This window comes from Plodia interpunctella, chromosome 4, assembly GCF_027563975.2.
Source record: "Plodia interpunctella isolate USDA-ARS_2022_Savannah chromosome 4, ilPloInte3.2, whole genome shotgun sequence".
Lineage (NCBI taxonomy): Eukaryota > Metazoa > Arthropoda > Insecta > Lepidoptera > Pyralidae > Plodia > Plodia interpunctella.
Window position 1 is genome coordinate 7,085,105 of NC_071297.1, and position 19,191 is coordinate 7,104,295.

The 19,191-nt window shown below is 36.1% G+C and overlaps 1 protein-coding gene across 3 annotated transcripts in view; it reads right to left on the reverse strand.

Annotated features, from left to right (window-relative positions):
• Positions 1 to 3,652: 3,652 nt before the first annotated feature.
• Bx (Beadex) overlaps positions 3,653 to 19,191 on the reverse strand; it is a 55,390-nt gene continuing 39,851 nt past the window's right edge. For 2 of the 3 annotated variants that reach the window (XM_053744090.2, XM_053744091.2), the window contains exons 2-6: positions 11,047 to 11,205; positions 10,271 to 10,443; positions 9,909 to 10,034; positions 6,230 to 6,380; positions 3,653 to 5,390 (exon numbers count right to left, since the gene is read on the reverse strand). In XM_053744090.2, the coding sequence (XP_053600065.1) occupies positions 5,250 to 5,390; positions 6,230 to 6,380; positions 9,909 to 10,034; positions 10,271 to 10,443; positions 11,047 to 11,205 (750 nt within the window). In that variant the 3' untranslated portion in view covers positions 3,653 to 5,249. The remainder of the gene's footprint in view (positions 5,391 to 6,229; positions 6,381 to 9,908; positions 10,035 to 10,270; positions 10,444 to 11,046; positions 11,206 to 19,191) is intronic. The other variant, XM_053744092.2, reaches the window with a different exon arrangement.

Below are 19,191 nucleotides of genomic sequence, written 5' to 3' on the forward strand. Positions count from 1 at the left end.
AGAATTTTTATCACAGTTATCAGAAATCATATTTCAATTCTTAAAAGCCAGAATATAATGTTAAAACGGTACATTTGCCTTCCAAACTTTCCGAGTGCACTGAATTGAAATGTATCTTAATACGATTCGATGTGTTTAAATTCCAAAGGGGATCGCATTGGAAAACTGTTATGCATATTTTAAAGTCAAATTTACTTACAGCGGACTCTCGACGCCGGATGAGGATCCTTTAGAAACTTTAAAATGTTTTATGATATGCAACAGACGTGATAACGGTAAATTCGAGAATAACCCTCTCGATCGAAATGAATATAAAACGGCTACATTTGAATTTATCGGCGGTATGAATAAAGCATTCGACATATATTTTCTTGATCGATTGGTAACGCCTGTCTGTTGCGCTGGAGCAATATTCTTAGCAATTACTTGCAGTACTTTAAAAATGAAAAAACCTTCTAAATATATTAGTAAGCTGTATTGCTACGGTAATTTAATCAATTATCGTTGAAGCCGTTAAAATTTGATTTCTTGTCAATTATGTGTAAATAAAAAAACTAGTTTTGTTTTGGATATATTTGGATACCTCGATATACCTACCCTATATAGTAATAACACGATTACATACACGCTGTGTTGATTGCATAACCTCGAAACGCACCAGATGTACAGATAGGGGGGCGCGCCGTAGAAATATCGCCCAGGGCCCCTGTAATGTTAAAACCTCCATTGTAAATAGCCAACAGACTAATTAAAATATTTAACGATTATAACTTAATTTGACTAAGCACGGAGCTAGTAGCACACTCATGCTGCGAGATTGAGTTAACAAACAAAACGAATTAATTCAACAATCTCATAAAAGAAATGAGCAGTTCATAAAACTTTTAATAATTAAAACTCGAATAAAAATAGGTGCCTCGCGGGCATGGGCCGCCAACATTGCTTGGTCTATCTCGCCTGTGCATTGTGTTTAAGATTTTACTTAAATTGAGATTTTTAAGGTGTCAAGTGTTGTGGTTGGCGGGAAGAAGTATTTTCCGGATAAATCCCTAGCTGGAGGGTAAAAGAACTGACAACTGTCGTTAACTCATCCAGACCGGCATTAACGAGTGTAAACAGGGAATTGATCATAAAAATAATAGCTTGTCTATTTATCATTATTATAAAGTGAAAGCATTTTACTTTATGAGCTTCCTCTTGCTGTTTTTACTTACAGAATTTTATTCATTCATGTAAGTAACTCTTGTATTTACACGCGTTTTCGGTCGTCCTTATATAGTCTTTTATTAGAAAATTTTAATTATTCCACTGAAAAATTCAATTACAGAAATTGTTATTATTCGATTCTGGCTAGTCTGTTTAAAAGTAAATAAAAATAAAGACGCCTTGTGTATTTTAAAGTTTAGTTAGTAACTAATAATAATTAAAACTTACAGTAAATAATTTAAAATAAGTATTAATAATTAAGTGACAATCATTAATACTATACAAACCAATCAAATACAACAAAAACGTGTCATACAATAACTGAATCGTCGAATCGGCGAGTTCCATCTGTAGGCAATTTTCAATCTCTTTCCTATTTGTGACAGTAATAAAGCGCCGGGGAAAAGTCAACAATCAATTTTGTATTTCAATTTATTCCGAACCATCCTAGTTCGTGCGGTGATAAGAAAAAGAAAAACGCGTTCATTGAAAACGGAAATTATTGCAAGAAGCCATCAGTGGAGTGCGCGGGGTTCCTACGCTGTTATTATTTTTTTATCATTTTTAGGATTCCGTAGCCATATGGTAAAAACGTATGGTAAAAACGGAACTGCTATAGTTTCGTCATGGCCGTCTGTCGGTATGTCACAGTCATTTTATTGGGCACTTTGCGTACTATAAAGTTGAAATTTGGTAGGTAAGAGTACCTATTCACTGAACCGATACAAAACTTGATTTTCAAAAATAAAGCACTCCATGTAAGTGAGGGATGAAATATTTTTTTAGACAATATAGTATTATGTGGTAAGACACAGAAGACACGTAAGCTAAGGGGTAACATGTGGTATGTTACCCCTTAGCATATATGGGCACGCATATATTGTAAGCAAAACAAGTATTTTATTGCTACGGAACCCTTCGTAAGCGAGTCCGACGTGCTCTTAGCAGTTTTTTTAATGTTTGGATTTGTCGAATGGTCCGCGTTTTGATTTGTGGCCGGTCGAGAATCGGATGCGTCATTTTTCACGCGCGGCATTGTGTTGTTCGCGCTTCAGAGGCGCTCTGAAGGTTCGCTCGCGCGCCCCTATAGTTCACAACTCACATGTTTATTTTTCAATAATCAAATAAGCTATTTTCTTGTTATTTTCCATCTAGTCAAATGCAATAAATTTATCTTTTTTATGTTAAAAATAAATTAAATATAGTAAATAGCGTAACTTATTAATAAAATCGTTAAATTAAACTTCTTTCTTTTCGAGTGTGATAATGATAATACCTATTGGATCCAATTTTAATCAAGACCCTTAAAGGCATCTGACATGATACCGCGTATAGTGCAAATAATCAAATAATATTGTTTAGCAAACTATCGCATCTCACTAGTGAACTTAAAGTGCAAACAGATTTCACATTTTAAGCAACTAGTTGTCCATGAAAACTACTAGATATTATATATAAGTCGAATTTGTATACACACTCATGTGGCTTGGGTAGGATTCGTATCTGGGACCTATCGATCATAGGCGGACGGACCACTTATCTTGTTTAATTATTGAAGAATTTTATTTTTATCCCGTCAAATGGCAAATATGAAAGTAAGTGATACAATACCTATATTCTTAGCAGTGGTGGGGCTTACCATCATTTCTTGATGCGATCCACTTTGCGAACTAAACTGTTCTGCATCGCAAATCCGTACCATCGACTTAATTTTTTGTATGTATGCGATTCATTCATTCATTTTAACCATAAAAGTCGATGGTAAGCAGTGTTAATATAAAAACTACTGTGACTTGAGTCTGGGAATCTGAATTGTATCAATTAGAATTTTTGCATATTAGATTTTAACAAGTGGAGAGAGCCCATCTAGTTTCATTTTTTTCAGCACATATGAAGTACTAAACTCAGGATATAATTTGACTAAGCCGTCTCTGTGATATCATACTTACTTATTGTTCAGTTCACACATGCTTTCCCGTATCGACGTATCTACGTAAACGAAAATTCAATTTTCTTGAATCATCTTGAATTTACATTTTCCAGATAGTAAGTTAGCCATTGTGTGGTTATTGATGCATTTTGGAGGTAATGCGGTTATGTTTCTGTTAAATTAAAGATTGCATCGATAACAACTCCATCTGGCGGCGCCCGGCCGAGAATAAGGCGGGAGCGCGGGAAATTGGGACGATTTTTCTCTTTGCAAGATAAACAGGCTGCAGGGTTGGCGAGAAACAGCTTTGGAGAAGACAAGTATTTTATGTAATAATACAATTACACGGAGATGGTAAAACTGTCATCCTCGCAATATGCATAATTCATTTTCACCCAAGGTCTTTGGGAGTGCTCTAACGTCGGAAATAGTAATCCTTCCTTTGTTGTCCATGTCCTGTCAAAATTACGTTTTTATGTGTGTTAATTTTGGATCGGAATGAATTAAAAGTCAATGAAGTTTTGAACAAGTTTTAATGAGCTACATCTTTGGTTGTATCATTGGTTAGAGGAGACACATATATTCAAATGTGTTACATTGCGCTCTTACTATAGGAATGAACAATCGTCTACGAAAGTTAATACAATCTGTGACATCAATATTTATTTCATGGTTCAACAATTAATTTTAGACGAATGTACCTAAATGCAAAATCAACTGTTTTTGATTACAGTATCCATTCAAAATATCACTAAAGAAACTAATTTGAACTATTTTCAATTAGAATACATTCTAACTAACACTTAATGGATTTTCATAATTCACTATTTAATTCAAGTATTCAGAAGTCATCTAAATACAATATACTACTTAAAGATATAATTATTTACATAAATAATACAAACATTATAACAATGTTTATAGTAAACTTAACAGATAATATACAATATAGTTAGGTACAAAACGAAATAACATATAATTGGATTCAAGCGAAAATAAATTCTTTCAAGGCTAAGCCAAATAATTTACATGTGTGAAAAAATACAAAACTTAATAATTAGCATTTATATTAAATATGTTTATACATTGAAGATGTGGTACAAAGAGATACGAAAAAATTGCAGGTCAGTACGGTAAAGTAATTCCATATTGAACAAAGATTTTATTGCACATAGTCAAATTATATACTTGTCTTGTCTTTCAAAATGTTACATTTAAATCATATTTGCAATATAAAATTCTTCAGTGAAATGGGATTCAAGCACAAGAGACTTGGCTCCCTACTATCGCTATACGCGCGATTATCAAATGCTTATTTACATACAACAACATTGAAGTGTAGATACTTTAATACATTTTATTAAATTTTCTTCAAAAATCAAAATTCAGCAGTCTTACAACCCGCTCGCGTTTGACTGTACGGTACATTCAACGACTTTAATTTTAGTTCTTAGACTTCAGATACCGACTCTTTTAGTAGAGTAATGAATCGTCAAAATTTTTTGTCGTCGACTGTACTAACGTTGCGTACACACTGTGACACAAAACTTAATGTGTGTGGTACATTTAATTACTGTGTGCACTCAAGTCAAACAGCCTGAAAATTAAAAGAAAAGATATTTAATTATCATATCTATATCATATTAATATTGGAAACTATTCTATTTCAGCAAAACTGCCCAATGAGATCATCTTATGAGATTAATAAACTGAAACATTCAATCACTCATATAACATTTACACAAGAAAATCGTAAAAGTAGGTTGAGATTAAAACCTACTGACGACATGAGATGTGGACTAACTACGGTTTGGCATTTTGCGTTTAAAAGTCTCAAACTTGAGTCCATGGTTTATAATATCGTCCGTAAAGCTTGACTCATGCATTAGACTGACGCGCAGGGTCTACACGACAAAAGTATGAAAATATGGCATGTAGATAGATCAGAGACGCCATACATTTTCATTAACTATTGCCCGATAGGCCCATTGTGTCAGTCACTTGTGCAGAAGTCAACCTTAAATCGAGCTGATTCACTTCACATTTGCATCGTATTCACTGTTCAGTTTTGATACTTGGCGTAGGGATGGGCTGCGTCTCAGACGCGATAGTCTCAGCTGGACGCGGACAGCCCTAAGGGCTTGAGGTGCGGGGGAGCGGCGAAGGGCGCGGGGGAGGACCCTGACATGTTGTTGTTCAGGTCCCCGGCGCGACTCGAGCCGTTCATCAGGCCGCCCATGGCATTGCTGCTCTGCTGGTAATACAAATTCATAATTATTATATGGCTTTTGAAACCAGAAAAAGAAAACGGAGCTTAGGACATCCGGCAGCTTGCTGGGTCAACTATTAAACTGACATTGTAAATGTCACGTGACACCAATTATAATTGTATAAAAAATATTTATTTGCTTGCTACTTATACATGGTTTGCAAAAATCTTACTCGCTCTACCTACTTGGGAATGAAAATACTATCGCGTGCATGTGTTATTTTTATTTGTCAACGATACGTGATTTAAGTCTACTTTATTTTATTTTAGTTCGCAGAAGTTGGTCATATAACGAGCGTTATTTCATATTGTTAATTTTCAAATGAAAGCAAAAGTTAATAAGTTATTTTTTTTTAATTGCATAATTTTTAAAATCTTAAAACAAAATTCTAGAGCATGATGATGCATAATGAAAGTCGACTTTGGGTGCACAATAGTTGCCATCATAATTGAAGCCTATTTACTTATTTCTTTCTCATTTGAGCGATATCTCTGTTTCTTCCCCAGACCCAAGGCTAAGTTTGTGGTGGTGTTCGTAAAGAGAAGCTTTTCTTTTTCCCACTTTTTCTTCTCTACTTTGACATCTTTTGTTGTCATCTCTACCGATAAAATCCAAACTAATATTACAAATGCGAAAGTAAGTTTGTTAGTTACCTCTTCACTTTTTATCTACTCAACCAATCTCCTTCAAATTTTTCATATGTTTGCATGTAGTTTCAGTACGGAGAAGGACATAGGGTACCTTTCATCCCAAAAAAATAAATGGGAATTTCACATGGACGAAGCCATAGGCAAAAGCTAGTAAAATAAATAAAAGTACTTACAGGAGGAGGGGGTAAGTGCGTGGTCTGTCGTTTAAGATGAGCCAGGGGGGGAGGGTTATACGCCATGTTGGCGAACACCAGCCTCTCTTCGTAATCATACTCGCAAAGAATCTTGTTCTCGCACAAGTAGAATCTGTCACCTACGCAGAATCTGTTGACAGAAAGACAGATCTTAAAGATCACATGGTAAGTCGCCTGACAGGCGCCAACCAAAACCACAATGAAGATCAGTGGCACCTATATCGCGTCAAATAAAAATGTCGTTTATTTTCCTTCACATAAAAGCCAGATATACAGTAAATAAATAGTTTACGTGTGATGATTTGACTTGTCGGTTTTTAATGGCTGCATTACTCAGTTTGAAATCAAATTTAAATTTTACTTCGTCCTCTTAGATCCAGAAAATTATTTTAGTATTTTTTTAGTTGTCAATGTTGGGATAGTGGTTGCTAAGTAACGAATTAAAATGATGCTAAATATACTTTTTTATTAAACCTGTACCAAGTTATTAGCTAAGTAAGCTAATTTCATTTCAATTGGAATTGAAAAACAACTACTCCCAGAAGTCATATGCGTATTACGCACTATTATTGTGACAATTATTTAAAGTGCTACATAATGTCTTTAATTTATTAGTGAACCAATAACAGTCTATAATTTCCCGGTCATGGAGAAAGGAAGCACCTGACTACCGACATAATCTGTCTTAATAGATGCACATCAGATGCAGTGCAGTTACCAAGAGGGCAGGAAGATCCAATTAACGGCTCTCCATGGAGTGCACCAGTGCAGGCTTCATACGCTTTATTGAGGCTGCATCGCTAATCATATTACCCTATTTTCATCGCGATTCACAATTTCCACTGCCAACTAGCCCGTTAAGATTCTTATCTCTTTGATTATTACTGAAACCACAGTAAAACGTCTTAGAAATAAAATTTACTATCATGGGTTGAAAGGTCGTCGTGAAGAAAGAGGCGATAACGTCACGCGATCTCGCATCCCTCAATGTAGAAAACAAAAGGTATCGCCTTCGACTCGCCAGTGGCCGCTTGGCCGCCGGAACCGTCCCTGATAACACCAGTCTTATCTCCCCTCACTCCCGATCTCACCCCCCCACACCCCCGCCCGCGTCTCCACCACCCTACCAACTCTTTTGTTTCACTTGTCACAAAAATTAAGCGCAATAGCTCGCTACAAATGTCTCTTTTTTAAGGGGCCAATTTCCACCGCAACTCAGTCGATTTCGCCGCTCTTAATTAACTTTATTTCCTGTTCTCTCCATTGCTGACTTTTGTTTTTGGGAGTTGTCCTTTTTATTTTGCTATTTTTTGTCTGCAGCCGCCTAATGGAAAAGATGTAGAATGAAATTTTAATGACTACGCAAGTTAAGCTTTGAGCGGGATCTCCATTGTGAGGAGCGATAACGTTTGACGTGTTACGGTTCTATTGAATGTTCTCGCCAGTCTAGAACAATGGTGTTTAATTGTTTGGGGTGTCGCGTTCTTTTTTAATGACGCAGTCAAGTTGATGTAACCAAACATGCTAATAAATGCAAGTATTGAACAGATGCATAGCATAGTGTATGCGGTGCTTAATCCAGTGGAGCCCGACCTGAATAAAGAGGCGACTAGACAGGGAGCCACAAGTCAAATCTGATGGCGTCACATGGACATATTCGCCTCATAGTCACAAGCGATTTTCCGCCGCTGAGCGCGCGGAAGCCGCGAGCGAGCGACCAGATTGCCACTAAATAATTTAGCCGTTTAGCGATATTCGCCTGATATCTGCCGGCTGCCGTCCGATCGGACAGCCTGCAAATTGGATTCAGACTTCTGCCGCCGTGAAATTGATTTGTACCTGATGTTTAATAGTTAGTTCTTCGGTTAGTTAGCCAAATGCGTTAGTTGTACCAATGTTTATTTAAATATTAACATTAATTTTAACATGTACTTACAACAAGTACTCGATACTTGTATGTTCATGCAATTTATTTCTAAACATAATAATGAATTCACTGAACTTTTCCTTACAAGCACAAATAACCAACAGTGTCTCTATGTCACTAGTTCTTAATAACCTATATTTTCAACAATTAAAAAAAATACAAACAAATTCATTGCCTTATATAATCTATATTATTGAGAAGCACAAATAAATGTACACTGAGATTTTCACAATGCAAAAGAATAGCGCCAATATTTCCCTGTTGATGGGCGAACAGCTGTCTCTAGTTCCACTTGGTGCAGGATTGGAGCAGCATTTGAATGAATACGTAATCCGGAGATGTCGCGAGCCGTACATACTAACAGAGAAAGGTCCACCAGTGACATATAAACCATTCAGGCGGCTCCAATCTCGCGACTTTTCTATTATTTAAACGGACGCAGCCCGACGAAAATTGCCGTTTTCGCGCTTGCCGTCTTATTCTAGACGCTTTGATGTGATTTATTTTTTATTAAGATTTAAATTCTTATCTCTGGTGCGAAAGATTATCAATGTATGTTAAATAATAAAACTCTTCTTAAAACATAACATTTCTTTTTTAATTGGAAAGATTAATCTTACGCCCTATTATATTTTTTTAGGTATCAAAAGTTTTATTTATTGATAAGATTTAAAAGAAAACGTCTTGTTTTTGTTATCAATTGTGTGTAGCTAATGACGACCCATCATCAAGCACGTAGTTCCCGGCGCGGGCAAACAAAAAGTCAACTAACTAGTAATTAGTAATAACAAATTATTTAAAGACCAATTATCATAAAAAATACTAATTAAAATTTAAATATTGTTGTGTAGACTTTAGTATTTCATTTTATGTTCATAATCATAATAATTCCCGAGTAATGTAAATTTACAAGAATTTGACACGACACAATTCAATTCAGTAGAAAATGTAACACGATATTCTTCCAGAATAAGGCGTTAGCATACGATATTCGGGCGGGTGACAATCGTCGTGCATCGCGCAATAGAATTGAATAAAATAGTAATCAAAATGTGAGTGCAAGTTATGAGACAGCCGGAGAAACAAGACCGAAGTGTTACACATCTTTGACGGAATTTACGACAATGTTCTTATATTATGTTATATACAACTATACAAGTAATAATTTTAAAAAGAAGAAAACAATTATGTTTTATTTTTGTGTGTAGAATTTAAGGAGTAGACGCCTTTTGTTGTTATATATATATAGCGGCAATACATAATATGTTTGCACTTCCATCAGATCTTCGCAGACATCTGGTTAAATCAGACATTTAATTGTATTATCATTCATTCATTTATTAGTATGTATAAATACTTAGGTAGTTTGTGAAATAAAATACTAAGCAATTTTTGGTCCATATTCAGTTAAAACCAACTATAAAAAACAATAGAATTATAATTTTAAACCTGTTATATTCCAGCATCACAATAACCGCTTTATCATTTGTGCCTTATACTAGGAGAAGATTTGATCATTTGGTAAAAGTTACTGATAAATACAGATACACCCTTTTCTTCTTCTGAATAAAATCTTCTAGTCCAATTAAACAATTGGACTTTAATCATTTTGACCTGGTACAGTAACCACAGTCTACGCATTACCAGAACTCGGCATTAAATATTCCTATGTGCTTCTCTGGGCAGGATGGAAAGTTACGAAGATGAACCACACCATGACAGTCGACTAACCTGTGATTGCACTGTTGGCAAGCGAAGCACTCCAAGTGGTAGACATTGCTGCGCGCACGCATGACCATCTCAAACGCAGGGATCACCTTGTTGCATGCTGCGCAGTATCCCGTGTTCCCGAATAACCTACCAAAGGAATATAAATTTAATAATCTTAATTCCATTATGCAAAGTCTGCAAGACTATATAGAGCCAATGATCTAGTCCAAGTCACCTTGAGATTGTAAACTTAGTTGGTAAATTAGTATATTCCCATGAAATGGAAACTTTATTTTCTGTTGACTTAGCGGAGCCGGCAGCTATAACTGCAGAATTTGTAACCTTCCTCGTCCGCACTGATCCATAATGTTGTAATGCCTCACCTCAAGTAGTCCCGCTTGCAGAGGATGAGGTTGGCGCGGGTGTACAGCGTGTGGCCGACTTCGCCGAGCCGACAGTCGCAGCAGCCGCACTTGAGGCAGTCTTCATGCCAGAGCTGGTCCAAAGCCTTCAGAAGGTATCGCTCCGTGATCACTTTGCTGCAGCCCGCGCATATCTAATAAGTAGAAGGAAATTTTTTAGTTATTACACTTGTCATTTATGAAAATATTTTAAATATCTTGATAGTTTATTGATACGATGAAGCTTCACGTCCGTGGTAAATTTTTATACTTAAGACTAGTTCAGAACAGTTTCCTAATAGGTAGTAGAAGATCGTAAGGCCTTCTACTACCTATTATGTCTCTACACCTGAGACGCAGGCAAGGGTGGATAGTTACGACGAGGGTAAAATGACGACTTACGATTTCCATGAAAGGAAATCTAATAATAATATTGCAAATGAAATTATTAATTACCTTTGTAAGTACTTGGTTTTTCAATGGCTGAATATTTTCAATGTAATTTTATTTCACTTATCTGAATTATTAATTGTAGGTATAAACATTTTTTTTCCAAATTGCAACAAATTAATTTAACTAGAAAACATGAATTTCCCGCCGCCATTTTATTATTTTTTTTAAATATTCACGCATTAAAAAAGTAAAAGAATCTATACAGATAATGCCAAGTCGATTTTTACAAGATTAATAATTACTACTTTTATTATAACACAGACCTTGACAAAGTGACAATTACTTTGGCAAATTATTATAATTACCTGTGGCTGCGTCTGCTGGGTGGGCGTCGCGCTGTTTGGCTGCGACGTCGCCGGGAGGGGCGAGGCGCGGGCCTCCTTGGTCACGTCCATGGCCAACATTTGTACGTCTAGTCGGGGACTCCCGCCGCTGCTGGCCTGCTGCGGCGTACGCCTCTCGCACTGTAGAAAATAATTTATATTGAAAGGGAAACTATCTTGAGGGATTTGTAAAGAATTGTGAAGTACCTAGCTAGATAGTGAAACACTAATAAAATCGCACTAATATTATAAAGGCAAAAGTTTGTCACTATACTTCTTTACGCCCAAACAGCTGTGCCAATTATGAAATATAGTTATTAGATAGGTAGCTGATACCTTGGATTAACATATATCGTAGCTACTTTTTATACTGAAAGTATGGCGATTCCTGTAGGATTTGGCCAAAAAGTCTGACATAGTCAATGGCGCTTTATAAAGTAGATATAAAAGTAGATGGCGCTACTGTGCAAATAGCAACGTAATTATTTTTTAAAATAATAACGCTAGTAACACCGCGGGGTACAGCTAGTAATACATAAACGTTCCGCCGTGATTTATCAAAATGCATACTCAATTATTGTATGAAGTCATAACTTACAATAATATATTAACTTGGAACAATACGACATCTCATAGAGGCTGTTTTATATTACAGCATAAAACGCAGAACCATGAAATTTGCCGCCCGTGATATTTCTCGAAAAAATTAGCACAACTACTCAAGCGACTAATGAGAACGTGAAACACGACCCACAGTTTCCGAACTATGGCAAATTATACCTAAATATCGAATAAATAAATAAAAAAGTTTGTAATTGAGATCGTGTCGGGAAAAAACAACCTGTAAGCAATAAAGTTGGCTCACAAAATATAAATATCACAGAAGGATATTTATTTTTATATGAAATTCTAAATCTAAAATGGCGCACTTTTTAAAATCATATTTTTACCTTTTCTTTACGTTCCGTGTAATACTACAGTCTGCTGCCGTGACGTAGACACGGTTATCATTTTCAGTATTAGCTATATTTCATTAAGTAAGATTGTCGACGGGATCGCGCCGTATACGGTTAAGTTGAATATGCCAATCAACGATTGGAGAACACGTACATTTTCGCTTACTTTTGGTGCCCACTAGAATTACATTATAATTCTTGTACAAGTTGCGTTTCAATCTGTTTATGTACTTTATAATAATTCCCAGAACGCGCCTGGTATGAAGAGTTCATTCTGCAGCCTCCTCATTTTAGAATTTTGCGCAAAGCGGGCCGGCAGCGTCACGCTTAATTAATATTTTAAATACAACATTTTTCAATTAAATTTGGCAACTACAGCTTGCACCTCGGCTCCCAGTAGATTTGCCGCGACCTTTCGACTCCATTTCACGCGGTCTCGATCCAAATCGAATCGGGTTTGAAATGACAAGAACAATACCTATTGTGAATTCGTGACGAATGCTTTGCGTTTCTCATTTTTGTGTGTTTTCGAGAGTGCGTCCGCTCGGCCGTTGATAATGGCTACGGATATTGGACGGAAGCATGCACTGCCCACAAAATTGTGTCAATGACTGTTTGTTTAATCTAGAGAGGAAGTTAATCAACTCTGTTGTGCCTTACTTAAACTCGAATAGCGGAGAACCCACATCCCGTGCCGTGGCTAATCTCTTAATTGCCTTTAATGTAACAATAGTTAATTTACCGTGATTTTTATACAATATGCACGCACAAAAGCTCATAATTCATCGCAAAGCGCGTACGAAACTGTTAATTAATGATAATAATACTTTAAGGAGTGATGATAAATCATGCCATGCAAGCTGTCGTGCAATTAATTCTTCGCGGTGAAATATTCTCGGAAATAATGTGCGAGTATCAAATTCAAATTGTTAAATTTATTTTGTGTGAAACGATACAGATTGGATTGAACATAATAATGAGGAAAAAGACATATCTGATTGATAAAACATTGAATCATCTCTGTTACTAAATTAAGAGCTAATATGTGTCTATTCCAATTAACGTTACAATATTAAACAAAATAAAATAAAGAAATTCTAGCTAATGTTATGTCAGAAATATTTTGAGTGATATAGACAGCTACAACAAGCGGGGTGAAGCTAATCGGCCGGTACGGCACGTTCGTCCGACATTTTTTCCGTCGACAGGCCGTGAAGGCTCACTTCGTGAATAATTACAAGTCGGTGACAGCGACACGCCACGCCACTCGAAAACAACCCGTGCCGAATGCAACCAGCCGAGATTAGACGCAGTTGAAGCAAAAAAGCTCACGCCTTCCATTACAGCTGGCTTTCCAAATGTCAATACGCACGAATTAAGATTTAATGAACGTCAGCCGTCAACCAAAATAAAACTATGCGAAAGTGTTGTCTCAATTTCGGGGCTGTGTTAGCTTGCTGTGTTGGGATGATTTTGCCATGGAATTAGTAGATACTCCGTACTTATTAAATCCATGGATTTTGCTTGACTTGATTATAATTTGACTTTGTTTAATTTAATTTCCTTTGCTCCTTTTATATTCATATCCACATTGTATTATTGTATCTTAGGTCTTAGGAGACGTTTATCTCACGTAGCTTGAACCCGAAGATAAAGAGAACTGCATAGCTTATCTGCTCTAGCAATAAACTAGCGCTTTTAAAACTGCAACGTCAAAGCCGTAGCTTAACTGGACGTTATCGCGTTAACTCCAGTATAAAGCGTACTGCTGCGCTGTGGTAGGAAATGAAGGATACTGTCCCAGTGGAGGCTGCGTCCAGCCACGTTAATGATTAACATGATGGCCCGAGACCAATTACTGCTGCCAGTGCTGCCACCACCACTCCAAATTAGAAACTATTTCGGCCCATTAGTGGCCAACTTCATAATCAATTACACGTTAAAATTTCACAACGTTTCGGGGCTCTCTGTTTGGATAATCTGAGTTTGTGGTCCCATGGCGGGCTATTACGTGCGCTGGACGAGCCATAAAGGTTTTTGTTGCAGTTGCGAAATTTTAATGCACATTCCAAATGCATTTCGGTTCAGGTAACTATATTAAGGTTAATCGTCGTAGATGAATAAATCCCTCTAGAATTGTAATTGAAAATAATGTTATTTGATGTTATTGTACAAAACCAGACAAGATAACAATTTGTCATTGAGTATAATGGAAAAAGGATAGTGTTCATTGAATCATTTAATCAGCAAGCACCCTAGCTATTCAATATAGTTACAAAAAGACATATGTGTAACGTAATTAGAGTCAATCAAAAAACAGTGTAGTAGAGTTGATAAAAGTTACCCCGCTAACAAATCTTCGGCAACATTTAGAGCAAACACTAAGAGGATTGAATGCACTCAGCTAATCATAATTCATCAGCGAGATTAAAGAATAACCGGGAATGGGGGGCGCCAGGGGGGAGGGAGAGACAATATGATTGCCACACCTGCCGAGACTGAGACCAGAGCCTAAATAATTCACACTACAATTTAATAAGCTATATGGGGCCTTTTAAATATATTTCTAATCTGTTAGAACTATCTTGCACGTAATGGAGTGGTTTTACTTTATTTATCTCTAATTGGTGAAATAGATCTATAAAATTTATTAGAACAGTAATATATTTTTATATAAGGGACTTTTATTTTTCAAACATATTATTAATTAATTCCCTAATTACTATAAGGGGGAATGAAAGTGTGTATGAAAATCATATCTGTACTCCTTTCGCAGATAAATTCATTCAAGATAATCATTTTGTTGTTTAATTATCTATAATTAAATATTTACTACGTCTTCGCCCGCGTGAATTTTCCACGGGAACAATTATTTTTCCAGGATGAAAAGTATATAACCTATGCCTTATCCACGATTGGTTGAGCAGATAGAGCGTGAAGAGGTAACTAGAATCAAATATTTAAGAGACACAAATTACAAGCACAAAAGCTACACAAGAGCTACAAACACTCATAGCCCATTAAACCCACAATTCCTGTGCGTCAGAACCTGTGCGTCATTCACGATACCAACCAACATTACAAAACTAGGAAAGAAGGGTTGGTATAAACGCGGCGTAATATACATCTCGTCTTTATTAGACGTTCATCGCGGTAAGTGGTGTCTCGCAGGGCTCTTATTTAGCAGATTGCTTCCCCTTAAGTTGTTCTTTAATCTAGCGATGGCCGGCGCTTGTTTCTCTAAGGATGCGTTCACATTAGTTCACACTATACGTATAGTTTATTTGTTGGAAGAGGCGATGCTGATTGACACTGTTTATGATGATCAAATTGTTGAATGAATGACGGACTCAGAGTTGAATCCTACTCATAAGTGATTGTAAAATGAAATACGAATTTGAATAATATATTGATTCATGTATAGCACCACTTGCTTCATGAGGAAATCTACACAGTGGTTGACTGTTACCAGTGTGTATGTGACTACTTACCACTAATCGGTAAGATAATAGTCGCAAAAAGTTAAGTCAGATAGCATAGTTCGTTGCATAGATAAAATAAAAATATAGTGTAAAGGTTCGTTGCCAATGGGTTGCCAATGCTTTCTGTACTTCAATAGAAAAATCAATTTCATGTCATGACATGGAATATGATGATGGGACATATCTAACTCGTATTAGTTGTATAGCTTAATTAATAAATTTGCAATTTATATTGTTGTTTCTATTCTATGTTATTTTGCTGTGCATATATTTGCATTGTCATTGTATATAATTTTACTTATCTATTTTAAAGCTAAGTAAGTAACGAGTCCAATTAACTTAATCGCTGTTTTGGTAAAAGGTATATAATTGTTTGTATTATTATAATGACTATGAAAAGATAATAGTATGTGAGAGTACGTTTTCGTTCAAAGAAAAAATATTGCAACCACATTGAAACAAAAAAGTATAAATTAGGTTTATGACCATGTAATTTCGTCTCTCAAAAGTACCTTAAAACAAATTAAGGAAAGGAAAAATATAAAAAACAGTCACATTATTCTCATGCTGGTCTGGGAGCGAAGGAAAAACGGATTGGAAGAGTCAATCAAGGGACTTTTCCCTTGTACATCTTTGAAATCGTAGTGGTATTATATATTTGAAACTGGAAATTCTTCTCATAGCTAGCAATATCAACCAATCGCTATTTAATCTTAATTCTACAAATAAGCTCTCCATACAGCTAAACGTGGCCTTCGAGTCCCGCAACTCATAGCTTTGTCTACTCCGCAAAGGATAAAGTATGTACATTTACTCATCTATGTGAATGCACCTTTACATTTCACACTGTGCCGTCCCGCTTTATCTACACATACAATTCTTTGCACGGCGTATCACGGTATCGCTTTAAACTTGTTTATCCATAGCTATCGATTCACATTCGTACATATTCAGTCGTTAGGCAACTGGGACCGAGGTCTCACTCAATCTTCCAAATAAATAAATAATAAAAATATATAGACAATTCATACAGGTTGAGCTCGCCCCAAAGACAGTTCGGGACTCGCGTTATATGGGATACTTACTCAACGAATTATTCGTTCGTTATTTGAGGATTACTCAACGAACTATATTTTGTTACTATATTTCATAACATGTACATAATATAAATAAACATCAAAGACCCTGATCAATCGGAAAAAGATCATTGGGTTATAGCTATAGCGACTGGAGCAGTTCGAATGTACCTATGTATTGTTGGGTTTAAAAAAAATCTGCATGTCTTCTCTGAAAAGAATGCGGTCCCGATCAACCAATTCTAAATTCTTGGATGTTTGAGACCGCATTTTATATGAATCTAGTACTTGGGCAATTGGGTTGCGGTCCCAATCGCTAACGTCCACGCGCTACCCATCGTTTTATTGCCATAGTTGCTCGCATAATTAGTGCATAATGAACGAAAGGTACTCCTGATATGATTATCACTAATCGATACAGCATTCGCTGTAATCATTAATAGCGGTTATTATATTTCACCGTTATTAACCACATTCACCAAATTAATTGGTCTCATTAGAAAGTATTTTAATTGGCCGATTGTCACGTCAATTTACCTTAATTAGATGGAGTAAGTTATAACCATGTAGTCTAAGATAAGGAGGTCGTTAATTAAATGAACAAACAATATTGTCCTCGAGCGAGACCATATCAGCGCTTGATGTCACAAGCATTAAATACCAGATAGACTCGCGGGGCGTGTGGTTCCCGCCCTAAATATAAGACCTCTCCAAATCTTCTCACGGATGACCTACGTGTAATGAAAAAGCCTTGACTGCTGATATACAACAGCGTTCTAAAGAGAATTGACCAGATTCAGGCATGTCGTAGAATCACAGATGAATTTTCAAACTTTTATATCTCTTTGTGGAATTATAGTCATACATCAGAGTACAAGCTTTAAAAAAAAGACTCACGCCGTCTGTCATCCACTCTTGAAATCAACGCGAATACAGATTTTAATCGCAAAGTTGACTTCGCGAGACCATTTACACTCGCGCATTGCGGTGTTCGCAGGCGATCGCGACGCGACTCCATCTGGCGCTTTATACAACTCGCAACGAAAGCCGCGAGAACGAAGCGAAATTTCGTTAATACCAGGCCATATTGGATTACTGCCGGCACTCGCCTGCCGCAATAATATAACGAAATTCAAACATTAATAGGCTCAAACACAATCACGGATGGCCGGATAATCGAGTTAGCTGCTATTCGACTAAACCCCTATCGGGTAATCTGGCCCATTGTATGACAGTCGTTGTGCTGATCATGTGGGCCGATTATTGTGGCAATTTCGTGTTTATTGTTTTCAGGTGTCACCTGTCCTCAGACGCACAATGCTTCTGTCTTATCTTTGACTAAGACGCTCGTAAAATGTTACAGTGAACGTTTATTATGCCTTAACATATAGATGCAATTATAATTCCCTCTACATCTGTAAACGGGCTGCTTACGTATTTGGTCCACTTGTCTAAACGTTTTACTTTATAATTTCCAACATTATACGACAAAATACTTTCTATACGATCAATATTTGAAGTTACAGGTACAGTTGAGTTCGAGACTATCATTCTTTTCAGAGAAAAGACGTGTGCAAACTGACCGAACAATAACAGAGTGCACTAGCCAGATAATAAACAAAGTCCCACCGCAGTCGAAGTAAGTGATACGTGGAATATACGTCGGTAAAGTTAAAACTTCCACCTCAGATGCAACTGAAGGAACAAATAAGTAGATAGAAGCTGTGTCAAAACTGCCAAAAACAAAACTATAAAGTTTGCTTTATAACGAGTAGATATCGCTTTATCTATTTGAAATGTCAGACTCAATTTCGATGGCAGAACTATTCGTAACTCTGGATAACTTGCGATCCTCTTCCCGTGATATCTGTTCAATGTTCTAAAGGGTGGTTTCATTTTGATACCATGACTCACACTATGTTACATTATTTTGCTAATTCATTGTATTAATTTTCAAGGTTCGATCATGTTTTGACGGTATACCTATCTACTGATCGTCTGTCGGTAAAATAACAATACCTACTTTGTTATAAATTTATTTATTTTTCAAATGTAAGTAGATTATTAAAAAGTTTTTCATTTTGACAAATATACAGTACACACAATAGTTTTACAAGTCAGTTAAATGAAAGAAACTAATGTCAATTAGTGTAATTAAAAAAAATATTAACATTCATTAAAAGTCAACTAATTGCAGCGACCGATATACGACTAGGAATTAAACGTTAATTCTCTTAGCAAAGTAAGTTACTGGCGTCTACTTTGTATCGAGAAGTAATAAAATCGAAAGCGTTTTATGATTACTAAAAGATAAAGGATATGACGTGTGTTAAAGCTATTCGTGTAAAGCCTGTTTTACACATTAAAACAACATTGCTTTCAATGATCGTTGTAACTGTTTAGTTTTGTCTTATGTCATGGACTAATATCATTATGGGCTATTAAAAAAGTTTATAATATGTATTAAATTGTATCTTTCAACAAATTGTTACAAATTATGTAAAAAGTTTAAAGGCTGTTGTTTAACATTATATAACTGTATATGAAAGGACCTTGTTTCTTTTATGGTATAAATAAAATTATTAACTTAAACGAGAAAAGACACACTTCTTG